The sequence below is a fragment of the Euwallacea fornicatus genome, chromosome 29 (genome assembly GCF_040115645.1).
Source record: "Euwallacea fornicatus isolate EFF26 chromosome 29, ASM4011564v1, whole genome shotgun sequence".
NCBI classification, from domain to species: domain Eukaryota; kingdom Metazoa; phylum Arthropoda; class Insecta; order Coleoptera; family Curculionidae; genus Euwallacea; species Euwallacea fornicatus.
The window spans coordinates 65447-83054 of NC_089569.1; the positions used below are offsets into that span (position 1 = coordinate 65447).

Genomic DNA, 17608 nt, shown 5'->3' on the forward strand with positions numbered 1-17608 from the left:
AAAACAATCATGATAGTAGCAATATATGTATAACTTTTCAAGTAATTTGTCTATAAATATTTTTAATAATTCAATTTTAAGAAATTGACCATGAAATGATAATTAATAATGGCAGCAGCCTACTCGAAAAATCAATTGTGGGTAGAATTAAGAAAAAACTCAAAAAATTGTTTATTGATAAATTGTGTGCAATAACATATCGCTCTTATGCCACTTTTAATGGAATGTTTGAGGTTTAATCAGTTTCTTTCAAAATTATTGATTATCCCTTTAAATGAAATCACAAAACTTCAAATATCCTGTATAAACATAATAAAGCAGTATGGACTATAGACACCTCTCCTTCTGGATCCTAACGGGGGTTAATCTAAATTTTAAAAAGGCGTTTGAGCACCATTATTATTTTCCCATTTTTTAAAAGTATCTCTCTCTTTATACCTATGTAAACAATCAACGCGAACACGTTCACATATATGCCGTTTAATTATTATTAAAGAAACTGGGTGTTTGCTTAAAGCTCCACTCAAAACAAATATTTGCGAAATTTGCTATCAATATCTTGCTAAATATATTAGTCAACAAATACAATTCTCGTCGACATACGCTTCCAATTTGAATACTTAACATTGGCGACCTTTTTATGTTGTTTTTATATCCGAGTACTAAGTAAAGCTGATAATCGACATATAAAAGAAATAGCTTACCGATTCTATCTTCTAGTAGACTCATATATGTTTAAAACGTTGTTTTCCATTTATATGCTTTTTAGTAATTCTTGTATGGCAATGCAATCGTTTTCACGAATCATATGATCTCTAGAAGTATTTTAATGTAAACCACCAAATTAAATGTTTAACATATTAAAAAGCAGAGAAAGTGATGTCTCAAAAATGTTTCCCAAGCTGGTTTATAATATCGTTTGTTCACGACCACTTGACAGTCAATCAATATTCAGTTTGTTCATAACATAGCAAGTTAAGTTCAATTGGGCCATGTAGCGTAAGCGAATATAATGACAACTAAGCTATATATAAAATTTTATTTTCCGCTAATTATTTAAATTATACACGTTGCCATGGCAATTGCGCAATTATGTCTAGGCAAACTCAAATTTGACAATTCAATAAATTTTGAAGTGTATTATTATGTATATGCTAATAGTTTCCGATGGCTTTTCCATGGCTTCTCGATACAATACAACAGGACAAATGCGGAGCCTTTTCTTTTCCGACTAGCAAATAGCATTAGCGGTTAATGATATTGACTTAATGATAGGATGCATTATGCATCACTAGTGCACACGGGAATACGAGTTTTCAGGAATAAGTTACTTTTAGGCACTCGTTTTGAATCGTTTGCCTTCGCCTTTTAATTTTGATATCCGTTATCGCAGTCAATTCCGTTATTCGAGTATGAACGTTTTCGATTTATTTACATTCTGCTGGATAATTTCTAGGATGATTTATCTGCCCAACCAGATTAGACATGAAAAGTTAAAACCATATCAAATTACTATTATACTGTCACTATTCTACGTTGACAGAAAAAGAAGCCTTTTCCCACATAACAGTTTGTCAACTGTTACTTTTGTCGAACAGGGCCAATATTTTGCTCAATTTTGGTAGTAAATATGTTCTATATATCTGAGACGGATTGTTCTTTCCTTTTTTAATCTTTAGGAATAACGCTTCACACGCAACTAGAGTTTGGCGTACCAATGGAATTGCATACAATTCTCATTTAAATCTAACTGAGAATAACGTAAAATATAAAACTCAAACGTTTCTAAGTGTTTGAGTAGTATGAATGATATGCAATCCCACTACTACACTAAATTATACAAGTTTTTGACACCTTATTGCTAATATTTAAAACAAGGGTGAATTTTCGTTTTTACAAGAACTCATTTTGTTATCCATACAGTATTTATAATATCTATACATATACATATATGCAAAAAATCAATACATGTATATGTATATATAATAAATAAAGAGGTTCTACAAAAAGCTTCCAAATTGGACATTTCTTCTTGCTTTACTTACCTGCCACGTAATTCACATGAGATGCCCTTTTAACTTGTGATCCAGATACGCTTCAAAGGATTTGCCCAGTTTCAGATGCACAATGTCAATCCGCCTCATAGTAGGTCCCCCTATGAAAGCCTTTGGTATATAACGCGTCTTCCTATTTATGAGAATTATATTAGAAATAATTCCAAGAGGTGATCAACCTAGCTCTACTTGGCAAAACATGAAATGGAATTTCGCACGAACCTGACGTACACTATTATAATTATGGTCTTAGGGAGATTGCTGAACATGAGGAATACTTAGTACTTTGGGCACTCTGTAAGGGTCTACAAAATCTCAAGATTATTAACTTTATTGACAGTTATTGCCTAGACACATAATTTCTAATTGTTTTAATTATATTGTCGTTATAAATAACGTAAGAGCGCTAATCTTACAGCCAAAAGTAAATCGAATATTTTTGAGGTTATGTTGAAACGCGCGAATGAAACATCTCAAAGAAAGTCGTCAATGTTATCATTCCATCTTTCTCTGAGTCGTATAACCTGGAAACTCAAGATAAGGATAGCCATATAATTTGATTTGTTAGGCTCCGGGAACAAATCATGTTTTACATATATTGATGCCCTTATCTTTCTTGTATCCCGGCGTTTCCGTGCTTTGTCTTACGTACGGTGACCGACTGGTCCATTCAGATTCAGACTAACTTTTTATTAAGCTAAACATCCCCTTTAACTCGCGCTAAAATGCTTCACAATGCGATGTTTTGAATGCAAATCTAATCGGTTCTTCTAAATTCCATCATTCTTGACCCACCTTTACTTGGCGCTCGCAGTGGAATGTCTGTAAAAACTGGATATAACCGGTTCCTGGCCTGTTCCTGGTTTATTCACCTGATGCATGTCTGGAAGACCGATATAAAAAGTTCCCCGTCTTTCGATTTTGGTCTTCACTCCCCTTTAACTAACTTTCATAATGGATTTTTTTTTAATTGACGGAACGCGAGTATTTAAATATTAAAGAGAGTTTTAAAACAGTTTTTAACTAATTTTTCCAAAAACCAGGAGAGATAAGTATGTAAAACTTTCACCGGATATTTGATTCTTGATATGCACAGTTTAAATGTGCTCTATAATGCTACACAAACGGATTTATAAAATCTTCTTTGGTTTCTGAGGTACTGAGTCACATTACTACTTATTTTTGTAATTTTTTAAACTGCTTTTAAATAAAAGACTTCAATTTAGATATCGAGGGGCACGTTTCAAATCGCTGTTCATTGTAATGTTTCTATATCCTAATTGACGTGCTTTCCGTTTAGACGCAATTTTCTTGACAAAATGAAATAATGTGGGCAGCTATTTTTAAAATCAAAGTACATACTGCTTTCACATACACATGTATACATGAACTTAGTAAGATCTCTCAACAAGCTTCACTAATTATTGAAGCTCCTGTCGGAATGCTGATTTCATTGCTCGTTTTGAAAAATATACATAACTTTATTTTGCTAAAAATCTAACACGCATAAAGGATAAATTTAGCACCAATAAAATTGCTAGTACAACTAAAATCTGGTGTAGTCCCAAGTAGAACCGAATATTCAAATAAAATTAATTACATACGTGAAACCATCCCTTTGGGGGAAATTTGTACAGGGAGATTCCCACAAGGAATTTTTTATATTTTCTGATTTTTGAGAAAACAATCAAGATCCAACTGAAGATGATTGACAATCAGATGCAAAGATTTATGAAAAAAAATCCTTATAAAAAGTACTTTCGAACAATTATCAAACAACTCGAAAATAAATCGAACTTTAAAACCTTAACACATTCACTATAGAAATTAGGTTTCGACATATGTGAGGTACAATATATATCCGGCTTAGGAATCTTTCCGCAATCTCTAAGAAGACGGTCAGGTTTCAGTCAGTTGATGAACCAGATCCAAAGGCTTTCTCAAAAAATGTCTGGTCAATGTTACTATGAAACAAATTTTGTTTCCTGCATGCATGTTGTAGCCAAGTTCATCAATAAATCCGAGTTTGTGTTTGAAACGTTAACATATTAAGTGTCCGAATTCAGTTCCAACATACGTAAATTACAACATAAACCGTGTTTGTAACAATACTCTTGGCGAGCAATTTTTTGTTTAGACACTCGTTACAATTAATTCTCTTCGTGAATTTTACAATTTTTTTCCATAAAAAATGATTGATTTTAGTTTATTGCATGTAGATACCTCGCTAACATTCGTGACTCGTCGAGCCAAAGTGATATTTTGGTATGGGGAAATACAATAAACAGTAACACAACTAATATTTTGTTTAAATGTCGCATTAACATTGTGATTAAGTGTTTGAATTAGGAAATTCTTTGCGTAACAATTTTTCGGTATTATTTAGTAAGCCGGAAATTTTACATTCTTTATATATTAAAAACCTGTAGTCCCTCTAAGTTTGTAAAAAGAAGAGCGAATCTCCGAGCTGGGTGGTGATGGGCAAGTCCTATGGCAAAAACGGTTTGGTGCATACGAATGCAACTAAGGAAAATGTAACTTCCCCACGATCTCCTATGAAAATAAACATAACAAACGAAGATAGTATTCGCGAAAGCAACTTCTAACATACGCGTGTGTTAGGAAAAACAAATGAATGATAGACACACCGCAATGAAATTACCCCTCAGCTTTTTGTGACTTATGATCTATAATGGTCTCTCGGCTTCGTTAACAAAAGTGAAGTCATATTTTACTATAAACCTGTCGGAAGATTTAAATGATGGGGGAAAAGCCAAAATATATTAATCTGGTTGGAAGCCAACTTTTAAATCAATATTCATAACAATTTAGGTCATTGTGCAATACACACGGATGCATAGCAAACTGTTGCACAAACCAATTAACTTTGTAGCTACGAAAATTATCAAAGTATTTGCAATTTTCCTGCAGTTGTCAATGCCAATGTAATATTGATACCATGTCAAACTCCAACCTTGACTGCCAGTTATTTTAGCTTATGCTCAGATGCATAGAAACAGTGTTATCGAGTTTTCCAATCTCTTATGGAAATTCCATTAGTGTAATGTACGCTTCTCTGTGCACGATGTCATCATAATTCGATATTCTTGCAGGAAATAATTTCATATCCTCAAAACTCCAATTACTTTACTTATTTCGAGATTAATCTACATACGAATATACATATGTGAAAAATCTGGAGTAATCTATTTCTGGATAACCCTTTACACCGTTACGGGCAATATCCTCTTTAGGATATTATTTCTTTGAAAAATTATCATTTTTCCTGATTCTTTTAACTTTTTTTGTTCCAGAATAGGCTGTATAGAAGAACATTTCCAAGGAGTAGTGGCAACCAATATCCACATGTAAAAAACGCTCACTCACCTGCCTTACGATCTGTGCTTTTGTCGCACTTTTTATATGACATTTATAATATATTACATATACTGTATATTTACATAACTAGTAGCTTTAAATTAATTTTAGATGGAAATATGAAGGCGCATTACTAGATTATAATAAGCTATTATATCGTTTATTTTCATATATAAAAGTCGGCAAAATTGTAGGTAACCAACCCTTTGGCTCGTTATTGTTGTGTTGTGCCAAATCCTATAGGGACGTCTCATTGTGACTAAAAAGCTGATTCTTATTAGCAAATAAAAATAGAATAGTAGTAGTAGGTTTCTTTAAACTCCTTTTCCGTCGACTGAGAATTATTAACATGCCGTCAGCCGAAAAAATATAAAAACTAAAAAAAAAACCCAATACATATTTTTCGAAAGTATACCCAATGATGCTCACGGACAGCTTATTTTATAGGCTCTATGTGCTCAAAATCGTCTTGACTCAAAATTGAGTTATTGCCTTCTGCACGACACGATACGAGTCATGAAGCAACGCGAAATAAAAACAAAAACACGAACAAAAAATAATATAAATCAATGAAAACTAAAAATAGGACTAATAAAATCCGAAAAACTGTAAAGAAATTTAATTTTAAATCTTTTTAAAGTTGAAGCATTGTTCCATATTACAATTTTCGTTTGGCAGTTAGACAAAATTGCAGTAGTTGCCTCAAAGTTTTTAACTCCATTTGCTATAAGTGGGTCACCTGCATAGTATTTTTTGGTCCTCAAATATCTCCTGCACTGACTTTCGCTATTGTGCTAGGAGATGGTGGTCAAATTTAAAATTGAACATGGCAGAACTCGAATTTATGCCTGCTTAAAAGGGCAACAAAATATTCTCATCTTAAGCGAAACAGAAATGTCGATTTCTGCAATATAATGAAACGCTCGACTCACCAGGTGAACCATCAGCTTTTCGTAGGGGTGTCCTTGATTCAATTATTGGACCACAGGTAGTCAACGTGTGAACACGTTCCTTTAATATATGCAAAATTATTCATTAATGCATGATTAGAGGTGTTCTACCTCCGACCGAATAGTTGATGCAAACTAATTAAAGTGAATTTTTAATCCGAAAGCTCAAATGTTTTTTTTCTAACTTTATTGCTTTTTGGGTTTTTTCTGAGTGTAGTCGACGGAAAAATGTAATTAACACGTATATTAATAAGCCGTTAATAATCTGAGCTATTACGAAACTGTGAGTAGTTAAAATGTATCGATTATTAATTGCAGTCTTAATACACATGTTCGTTAAGTAACTATTAACCGAGCGATTATCACACCAAATTGATATATTTTAATTTTGTCCTTGACCAATTCAAAATCTCTGAGACTTAACTTTTCTGTGTGAACTTCACAATGTGAAAAATAGTTTCGAATATGGCCATTAAGAAAACATTAAGATATCGGCCTTAAAGTTAAGTATATTTTAACTTCTGTATTCATGTACGCGGTGTTTCCCTGTGTTCAGAGTGTTTTTGGTGTGTTTATTATTAGAAATTAGGAAAAACTTGAATTGCAAAAGTTGTATGACTATTATGGAAGAAAATATTAATGGATGACGCAACAGAACATCGTAAAGGCTGGAAAAAACCAAAGTAGTTAAATTCATAATGTAAGGCCCTATATAGTTCTCGACTATTTTATAGTTTTTTTCTGATTCTCAAAATAAAAATATGTTGATATTTAATTTTATCGTTTAATATATAGAGAAATCCATTATTATAATTTATTAAATGCTATAATTACGATTAATAAAAGCAAATAATTCGAAAATAGCTGAACCGAAAAATTTATCAGTATGTCGAAAAATATCGCTGTAAATTTATCAACAAATTTTAGGATATTTTTTTGTTTCGTTTAATTAAAACATTTTCTGCTTATACGGAAATAGTACTACCACTTATATACAGCAGGTTTCATAATAATATATAAAAAATTCGAGGGTGAATCTGTAGATAGTTTTATGGAAAATGTTCAAATGAACTAGGCCTTCTTCACTCACTGTTTGAAATACAGTGTAATAAAAAAAAACGTTTTATGTTTTTTTTTCTCAGAAATCCGTTTCAGCATTAAATATTTTTGTAGATATTTGGGATAACTAAATAAGTGTAGAAACACACCTTCTAAGGTAAACACAATGTTTATAACTTTGCTAGTGACATCCCCTTTGATATGACCCTAAACATCTTAAACGAAAAATGTGATACGCCGATAGTTTCTTTTTTAAATAAAAATAATTTTCTTAATACTCAATATTTGTGTAAAGAAAATGTTTCTTAAATATTTCCCATAAAGTTAATAGTTTTCATGGAAAAAATTAAACGCAATCTGCTACTGAGAAATCGCATAATTTATTCGTTTAAAACAATAAAAAAATACATCAGGGATTTTTCAAACAGTGCGTGATAATATGGGGAAAACTGCTAAAACATTGATTCTTGTAGGTGGATGGCATTTTCAACAATGTATTCAATTGTTCTTTTATAAGCAACGTAATGTACCTAATTTAGTTTTCTAGTGATACTTAAACTTGGTAGCACCTAATTCTAGCACTTTTAATATGGGTTCGAAAGTAATATCTTTTTTTCAAAAAATTTAAATTTATGAAAAATATTTAAGAAACCTCACAGAAATATGAAGCATTCACAATTTCTTTTTAACTAGTGGCGAATCATGTTTTGTTTAAAATGTTCACGGTCACATCAATGGGGAAACTAATGATGAAATTAAAAATATTATTTTCCCCTTAAAAAATGTGTCTTTATATCTATTTTACGTTAACTAATTTTTATAAAATATTTAATGCCAAAACGGACTCTTAAGGGTAAAACTAAATAATAAATAAATTCTTAATATTTTGTTCGTTCACATATTAACCACCTGAATTTTTGACATACTATTATGAGACATCCATTATTTAAAGTTTTTTCTCATTTTTAATTATAAACTCATCAGAACCAGGTTAAACGTAAGAAGACACCATGGTACCTACCTATGTATGTACAGGGAGTTAGTAGAGGGATACATTTCTCTTAAAAGTAATTAAGAAGTATACAAGTACCTAATTTCTATAATACAAAGTGCCTTTTTTTACTCAAAAGACGCAAAAAAACTAATAATGCAGACCATCGAATTGAAAATTCTAATGATTTCTCTACTTCAAAGAACTCTGGAGCAGCAAATGTTTGATAAAAATATCGATTTTTAGCAAGCTAATTTAAGAATAAATTAAAAAGAATTTTAAACTGACACTCTGTATTATGAAAATATGACATCTGGGAATATTCTATTGGTTATAAATTTTTTTCATAATTGTTTCATGGGAGAACTCCATCTTAAAAGTTTATGACATCACATTAACACCCTGTATATTCAGAGCTTTAACGTAAGAGTACTTTTTTTCAATAATTGTTGAATTCCTAGAATATGTTATGAAATGTGAGATTAGATTATAGATTTTGATACCCTCATAACGCAGTAGGCGCAGCAATAATTACATTTAATTAATTTTTATATTTTGAGCTATATATTGTTACGTTTAATGAAAGCATTTTACAAATAAATGCAATTTTTTTCTATTTAAATTTTGTTTTTTTTGAACGACAAAGAACGGCTCAAAGTACAAAAATAGAAAGAAATCTATATATATTATTAATGCCATATCCAGCTAAAGTATGTCTTACACACATTATTTCGTATTCAATCTGGAAATAAGTATGGAGATTTTCGCGGACAGACAAGTACTTAGCTGCTTCACTGGTATATGAATTTAAAGATTTGTTATTATAGATTTAGAAGTTAAAATATTTGTTTATAATCAGGGTCTGTAGACACACCTCTCAAGTGGCGCCTCAAATTGGAATGGAAAAATCATTTGTCAATCTTAGAGTGATTGTGCATATGCATCATAAATATTTTGAATATTATTACAGTTCATCCTTCGAAGTTGAATCCGAAATTGTGTATAATAACTTGGCTTGTGTATAATCAGCATTTTGTAATAAATATACATATACCGTTTTTCTAACAATTTGTTTTCTTCGACACCTTCTTGGACTATAATGACTCTTGGAAAAGCAAAATCAAAAACAATTCACGAAGTAATTTATTTTAGTGTTAAATAATACACCGCAATCAAGGTTACTAAAATGAAGAGCTCAGTTAACGAAATACACCGTTACATCTCGCCCAAAAGTGAGAGTTTACAAAGCTTTCAAAGTTTTTAAGTACTAAAACCAAGGGCTAACACGGGCGTATTACAGCTAAGAGGCTGTTAATGGCTAATTTATTATCCGTATCTTTAAATTGTAACACTGATAAATAACAATATTGATCATTTATTGGGGTGTTACAGCTATATGTACTTAAAGAAAAATTGAGCTATCCAAATAATGAAAAAGGGCGAAAGTTCTATTATGCAGTTTAACCCTTTTTTAAAAATAATTAGTACTTAAATCTAGTCATAGCATGTATATTACCAAAACATGTTGAAATAGATACGTGGATCATAACGACACATTACAGACCGACCAAAGTAGAAGGGATATATCAGATTGTGGACTTTTCAGACGCGCCCTGTGTCTACAAAATTAATTTTTTCCCTCACTATTCACATTCATTTCCACATAAATCGAAACTTATATTGAGAGAAAACTGCTTAGTAAAATAACCTTACAATGAAAAATTGATAACCTGTATTTACGAGGCGTTCCAAATTAGACGACTATCAAGACATAATATTCCTGGCCTGGATATTATGATATTGAGGCGCTCAAGGCAAAAACTAGTTTTTGAAGCGTTCTATAGATATATACAGGTTGTCTTTTTAACGTGAGTTATAGGCAATTTAATGCAAAGTATTTCGCAATTGCATTTGCAGTCATTATTTCTGAACATTCTTATTTATGAATTCTTAGAGTTTATCCTGAAGTAGGTACAACGAATTCGAAGGTAGCCATAAAATTGCAAAATGAAAATTTGTCAGTGAATCTGCTTAGTGGTCATTCAATTGATGGCGAGTGATTGTTACAGTTAATCGCAGCATTCCTTTTCAGTTTTCACACAAGTAAAAAATTGTATATCTGAAAAATTTTCTGACGTAAAATTAAGTAGTCATTTTCTTCTATGTTGTGCCTTTAACTAACAATAAAATAATATTGAAAAACATAAATTTTTACCTTTTCGATATTTTCTTAGACAGCGGTAATAAAAAGAGATAAAGAAGCGATTAACATTTTCTATTATTATTAATATCTATTTTCACAAAAACCGGACGCCGCATTAGGAGAATTGGACAAACACTTCAACGATTACGGAAGGACGTTTATAATGAAAATTGAATACCCTGTAATACAGAGTATCCGAAATTCAACATTCTCCATTGGGGGATACACCGTTGATTAAATGATGGCAAAATAGTGACGTATCAAGAGTAACTTTGGAGGATTTATTTTTCAAATCACTACACATTATGTCTCCTCAATCTGTCCAAACATGCAAAAAACCAGTGCAACACCAGAGCGTGTTGTTTCTTTGATACGTCAGCGAAAAACCTATAAACGACGTTTCTCTTCTGACAATTAGAATAGTGCTGGGATAAAGAACACAATCAATTTTTAAGATTTTTTTGAGTCCAGCATTTGTTACGGTGATTCACGGATTCTAAACCTTATGTTGCCTTATAAAACCCCTCATTAATTTTAAGCACTTCATCAGTTAAAAATTAAATCGAACTAAACGCTAAAACTTGAAAAAAACAAAAACTCATATTTTGTCTACGTTCTTGACAAATCTGATATGGCTTCAACGACCTTCCAGTTTTCAGAATGTGATGCATTTAATTCATCACATTACTGCATTAAATTTGTACACATTACAATAAAGAAGAGTTTTTATTCAGTCAAATTTTCTTTAAAGAACATTTTGATTAACAATGAAGAAGTGCAAAACGGTACAAAAAGTGCAGCAATACAAGGCAAACCCCTTAATAATTTTTTTACAAACATTATATACTTCGTGTTTATACCATAATTAGGTCAAAGAAGATCTTTAGTAAGAATGGCCGTAAACGTACAGAGTGTGTCATTAAGAATTAATCTTAGCAGATGCTCGAAATTACATTTCTGTTTAAACAAAGTATGTTCTCTGTTGAAATTAAGAAAGTTTCTCAAACCCTAAAAATTTCCTGTTCTCTTTTCACTTCGCCAAATCGCGGACAATTACGTTAATTTAATTTTATATTTTTAGGCACTCGCAACAGACGCAACTAATATTCCTAAATTACCAAAAAACAAACTTGAAAATGTAATTTCTGCCCAGAATCAAGAATTGAATGGTGTTGTGTATGACAAAAAACCTATACGGATATTTTTGGAAGCTGGTAAGGTATATTTATTAGTGTTCTTTTCTAGAGTATTTCACAGCTTACACTTTAATCTCTTGAAGGGTACACAATTACAAAATAACAATGTTACTTCCAAGAAAACATTAAACCTGATATACTATGCATGTATATCCCTTTACACTTTAGTAAAATTCAGTTAACTACTTCAATTCAATGTAAACTATGCAAGAAAAGCAATAGTGCATAACTCTTAATGAGCATACATATATAGTTGCTAAGAACTAACCATGTATTCTTGTTTGTTTACAACCAGTGAATATTAAATTATCAAATTGTTAAGGCTGTAAGCAGCCAAGACTTTAATTTTGCATCTGCATTTTTTAAAACTGCTCATAAAAATGTATGAATCTATTATATATTTAGATTTCTTATAGGAAAGAAATATTCATGGTGCTTATGTGGAAGAAGCCATACACAACCATTTTGTGATGGAACCCATAAAAATGATCAACTTAAAATTGTTCAAAAGTGAGTTTTCTCTTAATATGCATCTGTTTAAGTTCTAGCAAGACAAAAAAATAATCCTTATTTAAGTCATATACAGATACAATAACTCAATGTGACTGTAAAGAAAATTTTCTTTATAGGCCTATAAGATTTGCAGTTGAAGAAAGTAAAGACTATTGGCTTTGCAACTGTAAACACACTGCTAATCGTCCATTTTGTGATGGAACTCATAAAAGTTCCATAGTGGAAGAAGCTATTTCAATAATTAGACAATAAAAAAATAAAGTATTAAGTAGCAGCAAAGGAAGAAAAAGAAGATGGAAAGTAAAGATTTAGTGATTACTTAGTTCCAAAACTTCTGTTACTTATTATAACAAAGCTATTATTTGCTTAACGTAGTTTTAAAAATATACAAAATTTTAATTATTGAATGTTGCATTATTTCTTTAAACTCCTGTTTCAATTTGATTTAGACCATAAAGCTAACAACCAATCTCATAGCAGCTGTGACCAGATAAATAAATCTGAATTGCACATATTTTATTTGTATATTAACAACAACAGAATTCCTCGTCTACTTAACCAGTATAAATAATAATTATATGACAACAGCATATAAAAATCACAATAATCACTACCTAAAGCAATGGTTAATTTATATGCTATGAATCTCTACTTGCTCCTATGTTCTCTTTTATATTTTCTTTACTACTGTCTGAATTTTTAAGCTCATGGTCTAGTCTTTCTTTTGCTCTTACAATTTTTGACTGCAGATAGAGGGACGTATTTTCATTTGCTTTAAAAAGGCTGCTGTACCTAGGAAAAAAGCAATTAAGTATTCAAATGTATCAGTCAAACTTATTATATTCATAGTTGGCCCACCACCTACTTTTCTTCAATTTCCTCTTTTGATAACTTTGAAATATTTAAAATCTGCTTTGCTTCAACCAGAGAAAGGCCCAGTTTTTGATTTGCCACCCGTTCGCTTCGAGTTTTGGCCTGGCCTAGCCTCTGTGCGGCTTGCTGGGAAGCCTCTATTTCTTGCTTGAGAGCCCTGGCAAAGGCTCTACCTATGACCTGAGATCCTGCTATTATCAATTGAGCTATGTATCTTGCCATTTTTCAGTAACTTCTGCATGGAAATTTATATCCAAATTCGAAAAAGTTTTTGGGATAAAATAACGACTATAACCCAAGAATTTGATGTAATTTTATGACCACACACTGGGGCGCGCTGCCATCGTCTTGTCTTTTGGAATGCAATCAGCAAATGTGCGGTGTTGCCAGTTTCCTTAATCTTTATGAAAATGTATTTATATTGTAAAAATAACTATGTACAATGTAAAAAAAACTTTTTAAACGAATAATTCAATTATTTTTTATTGAAAAGATTATATAAATGGAATTGTTACTTTGCCCAGCCTGAAAATTGCTGTGAGTGGTAGGGACCAATAGCACTAACAAAGTGACAGTTTCAGTTTGAGAAATCGTCACTAAACCCTGATTCCCTTCTGGTCAGCGGTATATGTCACTAATCATCAATCAATGCGTCACATTGATTAATATGTCACCACTAGTCACTAATCACTTCGTTGTTCATCTATAATCTTGTGTCATATTTTCTTCCGATTTCCGAGTTTATCGAGTTTAAACTTTCCTTTAAACAATTTTTATAAATTGTTATTCATCTCAATTTAAAGTGAACATGGCCTTGGCTGCAAAGGATACAGATACCAGCAACTCTGCTCCTGAAGAAAATACGAATTTATGGCAAAGCATTTTAAATGATGTCCAGCAAAATGGAAACCCTAAATTGAATCCCAACAAACAAATCGTGGTATTGGGTGATAACGAAAGTGGAAAGACCACCATGGTAAATTATTTGTTGAATTTGCCCCTTCTGTAACCCTTGAATGGTTGTACCTCTTGTGACAAACTATGGAAAATACCAAATTATGCTTTATTTTCACTGGTATTTCCAATTTAATCCTCAGTCTATACAATCCTTCACTTACTAATTTATTGTGCTTAACTAAATTGGTCAAAACTATCCTGCGTTTTGTTAAAACTAGTAGTATGTAACCATTGAAAATCTTTGAGTTGCTGCCAGGCCATTAATACAATTAATTATTGGAAAAAACTAATAAGGTTTAGGCCTATTACTGACTATTTATTCATTAATTACTTGGCAAGTAGTTGAGTGCAGGAAAGACACTTTCCTCATACATTAGAAACAATATTTTCTTGCTAATATGAAATATATATATAAATGGCTTCTTTATTATTTTATTGGAACATGAGCAAAATTTATATTTACAAAAAAGGCACTAAGAATGCTGGAAGAATTTTTTTCTGCACTCGGTGCTCCAAAGTGCCAATTAAGTAGGGTAATAAAAACATGTCTTTCTATTGGAAAGTTGATTTTTTTATTCTTGTTTGACCTTGATAAAAAATAAAACTATACAACAATTTGCTTAAACTAACATTTAAACCATTGGCTCTTGATATATTGTGGAGTTTGTGCTTGGTTGACAATAAAATATTTTCCAATAGGTGGCGAAGCTCCAAGGAATAGAAAACTCTAGCAAAGGGTCAGGCCTTGAATATGCGTACATAAATGTCCGAGATGATTACCGCGATGACCACACCCGCCTTAGCGTTTGGGTTTTAGATGGCGACCCAGCTCATGTGGACTTATTAAAGTTTGCCCTCAATGAGGAGAACTTTCAGGTTATTACTTACCATGAAACTAGAAAACATGCAACTATTATTGATGATAAAATGTCAAACTCTAGGATACCTTAGTGATTCTAACAGTATCTATGACCACCCCCTGGGGCGTTTTGGAACAACTACAGCATTGGTCATCAGTCCTTGCTGACCATTTGGACAAGCTTAAGCTGGACATTGATTTGAGGCAGAATAAACGTCATGCCTTGATTAAAAAGTGGCTGGAATATATTGAGCCTGGTTTGCATTGAAAATGGTTTTTAGTTTATTATCTAAATTAGACTTATTCAGGTGATGAATTGGAGCCAGCTTCACCAATGAAGCGGAGCTCGCGAAATCTTGGAGACGATGATGGTGAAGATATAGACAGTAGTGCTTTGCCTGATGGGACTTTGACAACAAATTTGGGGTTGGATATTGTAGTTGTCGTCACTAAAACCGACTATATACAAACCTTAGAAAAGGAACACGATTATCGGTGTGTTAATTACCTTTAACTTACCAACGTATTTTGTTTACCCAACGGTTTTAGGGATGAACATTTAGATTTTATGCAGCAGTGGATCAGGAAGTTCTGTTTGCAACATGGAGCAGCGTTGTTTTACACCAGCGCTAAAGAGGACAAAAACTGCGATTTATTATATAAGTGTGTTTCTTTATTGTTTTATGTTTAAAAAATTTAGTTACAAGGCTTATCGATAGATACCTTACTCACCGGATTTATGGATTTCCCTTTCATACTCCTGCTTTGGTGGTGGAGAAAGATGCAGTATTTATACCTCCAGGTTGGGATAATATGAAAAAAATCAGCATTTTGTATGAGAATATGCATTCCTGTAAGCCTGATGATTATTACAGGGATGTAATTGTTCAGCCTGCAACTCGAAAGGTACCTACAAAGCCATTTTCTATGTTGAGGTTCCATTGTTTATTGGAAATATTACTTTAGAATTGTTAAATTTTATAGACAGTGAGTCGAGAAACCGAATTAGTGGCCGAAGATGAACAAGCTTTCCTATCAAGATTGCAACAGTCAAGTGGTCCTCCAGCGCCTGGGACTAGGTTGGGCGAGTCCCCAATTAGACCAAATCCTATGACAGGTAAAAAACTATTATGTGCATAGTGTCAGTTTAAAAATATCCAATTTGGGCTTTTGATTTTTGGCTATCTAGTGTTTCCAATCTGTCTGTCAAAAGATTTTTTTATTTGGGGAATTATTAGATCAAGTGTACAACTTTACACTAGAAAATATTGAGAAAATCAACCGCTTTCGAAATATAAAATACAAATATACATTAGTTTGAATAATATGTAGGGCTTCTCAGTTAAAAATTATCATTAAAGTTAATTGAGACTAAACAATATGGTGCAGAATAAACGAATTACGATACTGGATTATCTAACAAAAACTCTATTATAATATGCTTTTATTTTCTTTCCCAATATTTTGTTGGATGACTAAGACGTTTAGATGGTGATCGTTTTTCTGTGACTATCAACTTTTGTTTTATAAGAATCTAGCAAAGAAGTGCGGAAACTATATGTCTTCAACTTTAGTAGTAACTAAAATACCCTGTAAAATCCTCAAATTTAAGACAGCCTGTACAAGGTGTCCAAATGAAAGAAAAATTATTCATCGTTTGACGCATTGAAGTACAAAAATGCCATTTTTAGGGATGCAACAAACACCTAGAAAGCTTGATGGAAATAAGGTGGTAAACTCACCCGGTGGAGAGACGGTACTGGCAAGCTTTTTTAATTCACTACTTCACAAAAAGACGGGTTCTCCCAATACTTCTATGGTTAACAAATCTGGTAAGTTGTTCAATTAAACCAGATGTCAATTTTTCCAGTGGGTTAATTATTCCACAATCGAATTATAATTTTTTCTTATTGTTGGTTGTCTTTTAACTTGTTTAATATATGTACAAGAGACCTGAACTTTCTACTATTACTCATTAACTTGTTCAAAATTAACTAAATCGAAGTCGGATGCAGAACGAATCATTTTTATACATCGATTGTATTCAAAACGCTTAAATTGCTATAAGCTCTCGTTCATTCACACTAAAATTCAAGTATGCAATTGTGGATTTCAGGTTCGGAATCTCTGAACGACAAGGCAATGATGCGATCCGACGCTCAGGCAGAACTTGATAAGTTGGCCAGAAAGAAATTGGCACCACCATCCACCGGAACGACACCAAATAGTAGTGGGGTTGATTTTGACGCAAGCGACTGTTGAACTTCCGAATAGCGATTAGTGCGTTATTATCTAAATTGTTCTGTTCCCTGGAAAATAATTCGAATTCGCTTTGTTCTTAATCTGGCACAGAAGTTTATCATGTGGGCTGTTCTACAGCAATTCTCAGTACATGTCTCAGAAAGATTCTTTTACTAAAAAATGTATTCAAAAATCCGTTTCTCGTAATAGGCAAATTAAAAAAAAGTCAAATATGAAGTATACTTGTATAAATATCTTAATACCATTCATAGTCGATACACACCCCAGGCATATACATTGCTGGCTGGAAAATGGTTTCACGGAAAAAAAGAAA

The 17608-nt window shown here is 32.2% G+C and overlaps 5 protein-coding genes and 1 long non-coding RNA gene across 9 annotated transcripts in view; 3 read left to right on the forward strand and 3 right to left on the reverse strand.

Moving 5' to 3' along the window:
- Positions 1-2479, reverse strand: part of LOC136347495 (transmembrane protein 248-like) — a 27812-nt gene extending 25333 nt beyond the window's left edge. Inside the window, exons 1-2 of the mRNA XM_066297538.1 lie at positions 2277-2479; positions 2046-2187 (exon numbers count right to left, since the gene is read on the reverse strand). The gene's annotated coding sequence lies outside the window, so the exon portion shown is untranslated. The remainder of the gene's footprint in view (positions 1-2045; positions 2188-2276) is intronic.
- Sirt4 (Sirtuin 4) overlaps positions 1-9500 on the forward strand; it is a 20465-nt gene extending 10965 nt beyond the window's left edge. The window contains exon 6 of one of the 2 annotated variants that reach the window (XM_066297533.1): positions 5369-9500. In XM_066297533.1, coding sequence (XP_066153630.1) covers positions 5369-5373 — 5 coding nt within the window. In that variant the 3' untranslated portion in view covers positions 5374-9500. The remainder of the gene's footprint in view (positions 1-5368) is intronic. The other variant, XM_066297532.1, reaches the window with a different exon arrangement.
- Positions 9501-9557: 57 nt separating this feature from the next.
- Positions 9558-11204, reverse strand: LOC136347502 (uncharacterized). The gene is made up of 2 exons (XR_010733500.1): positions 10648-11204; positions 9558-10551 (listed from the first exon to the last, which is right to left on the reverse strand). It is a non-coding gene; the product is annotated as an uncharacterized lncRNA (long non-coding RNA).
- Positions 11205-11278: 74 nt separating this feature from the next.
- Positions 11279-12746, forward strand: LOC136347500 (CDGSH iron-sulfur domain-containing protein 3, mitochondrial). 3 transcript variants are annotated; one of them, XM_066297549.1, is made up of 4 exons: positions 11279-11444; positions 11717-11849; positions 12248-12341; positions 12461-12746. In XM_066297549.1, exons 1-4 carry the CDS (start codon positions 11403-11405, stop codon positions 12594-12596), a joined length of 405 nt encoding a protein of 134 aa, XP_066153646.1. In that variant the 5' UTR covers positions 11279-11402; the 3' UTR covers positions 12597-12746. The 3 variants fall into 3 exon arrangements, with proteins under 3 accessions (XP_066153646.1, XP_066153647.1, XP_066153645.1); XM_066297550.1 differs by having other exon boundaries at positions 11323-11605; positions 11717-11854; positions 12461-12505; XM_066297548.1 differs by having other exon boundaries at positions 11330-11605.
- Positions 12747-12845: 99 nt separating this feature from the next.
- LOC136347501 (mitochondrial import inner membrane translocase subunit TIM16-like) lies at positions 12846-13765 on the reverse strand. The gene is made up of 2 exons (XM_066297551.1): positions 13210-13765; positions 12846-13136 (listed from the first exon to the last, which is right to left on the reverse strand). Exons 1-2 carry the CDS (start codon positions 13437-13439, stop codon positions 12983-12985), a joined length of 384 nt encoding a protein of 127 aa, XP_066153648.1. The 5' UTR covers positions 13440-13765; the 3' UTR covers positions 12846-12982.
- Positions 13766-13874: 109 nt separating this feature from the next.
- Dlic (dynein light intermediate chain) lies at positions 13875-17511 on the forward strand. Its single transcript, XM_066297520.1, has 9 exons — positions 13875-14193; positions 14874-15050; positions 15116-15290; positions 15342-15528; positions 15583-15696; positions 15753-15939; positions 16018-16150; positions 16725-16865; positions 17150-17511. The coding sequence occupies exons 1-9, from the start codon at positions 14026-14028 to the stop codon at positions 17293-17295; spliced, it is 1428 nt and encodes a 475-aa protein (XP_066153617.1). The 5' UTR covers positions 13875-14025; the 3' UTR covers positions 17296-17511.
- The last annotated feature ends 97 nt before the right edge of the window (positions 17512-17608 follow it).

What these genes read in the sequence shown, in the direction of transcription:
- LOC136347500 (XM_066297548.1), top strand. Translation starts at nt 11,528, where the DNA reads ATGGCCGTAAACGTACAGAGTGTGTCATTAAGAATTAATCTTAGCAGA. An exon ending in TACATTTCTGTTTAAACAAA is followed by an intron (nt 11,606 to 11,716) that starts GTATGTTCTCTG and finishes TTATATTTTTAG; the next exon opens with GCACTCGCAACAGACGCAAC. An exon ending in CAACTTAAAATTGTTCAAAA is followed by an intron (nt 12,342 to 12,460) that starts GTGAGTTTTCTC and finishes TTTTCTTTATAG; the next exon opens with GCCTATAAGATTTGCAGTTG.
- LOC136347501 (XM_066297551.1), bottom strand. Translation starts at nt 13,439, where the DNA reads ATGGCAAGATACATAGCTCAATTGATAATAGCAGGATCTCAGGTCATA. An exon ending in AAAGAGGAAATTGAAGAAAA is followed by an intron (nt 13,137 to 13,209) that starts GTAGGTGGTGGG and finishes CTTTTTTCCTAG; the next exon opens with GTACAGCAGCCTTTTTAAAG.
- Dlic (XM_066297520.1), top strand. Translation starts at nt 14,026, where the DNA reads ATGGCCTTGGCTGCAAAGGATACAGATACCAGCAACTCTGCTCCTGAA. An exon ending in TTCAGCCTGCAACTCGAAAG is followed by an intron (nt 15,940 to 16,017) that starts GTACCTACAAAG and finishes TAAATTTTATAG; the next exon opens with ACAGTGAGTCGAGAAACCGA. An exon ending in TTCTATGGTTAACAAATCTG is followed by an intron (nt 16,866 to 17,149) that starts GTAAGTTGTTCA and finishes TGTGGATTTCAG; the next exon opens with GTTCGGAATCTCTGAACGAC.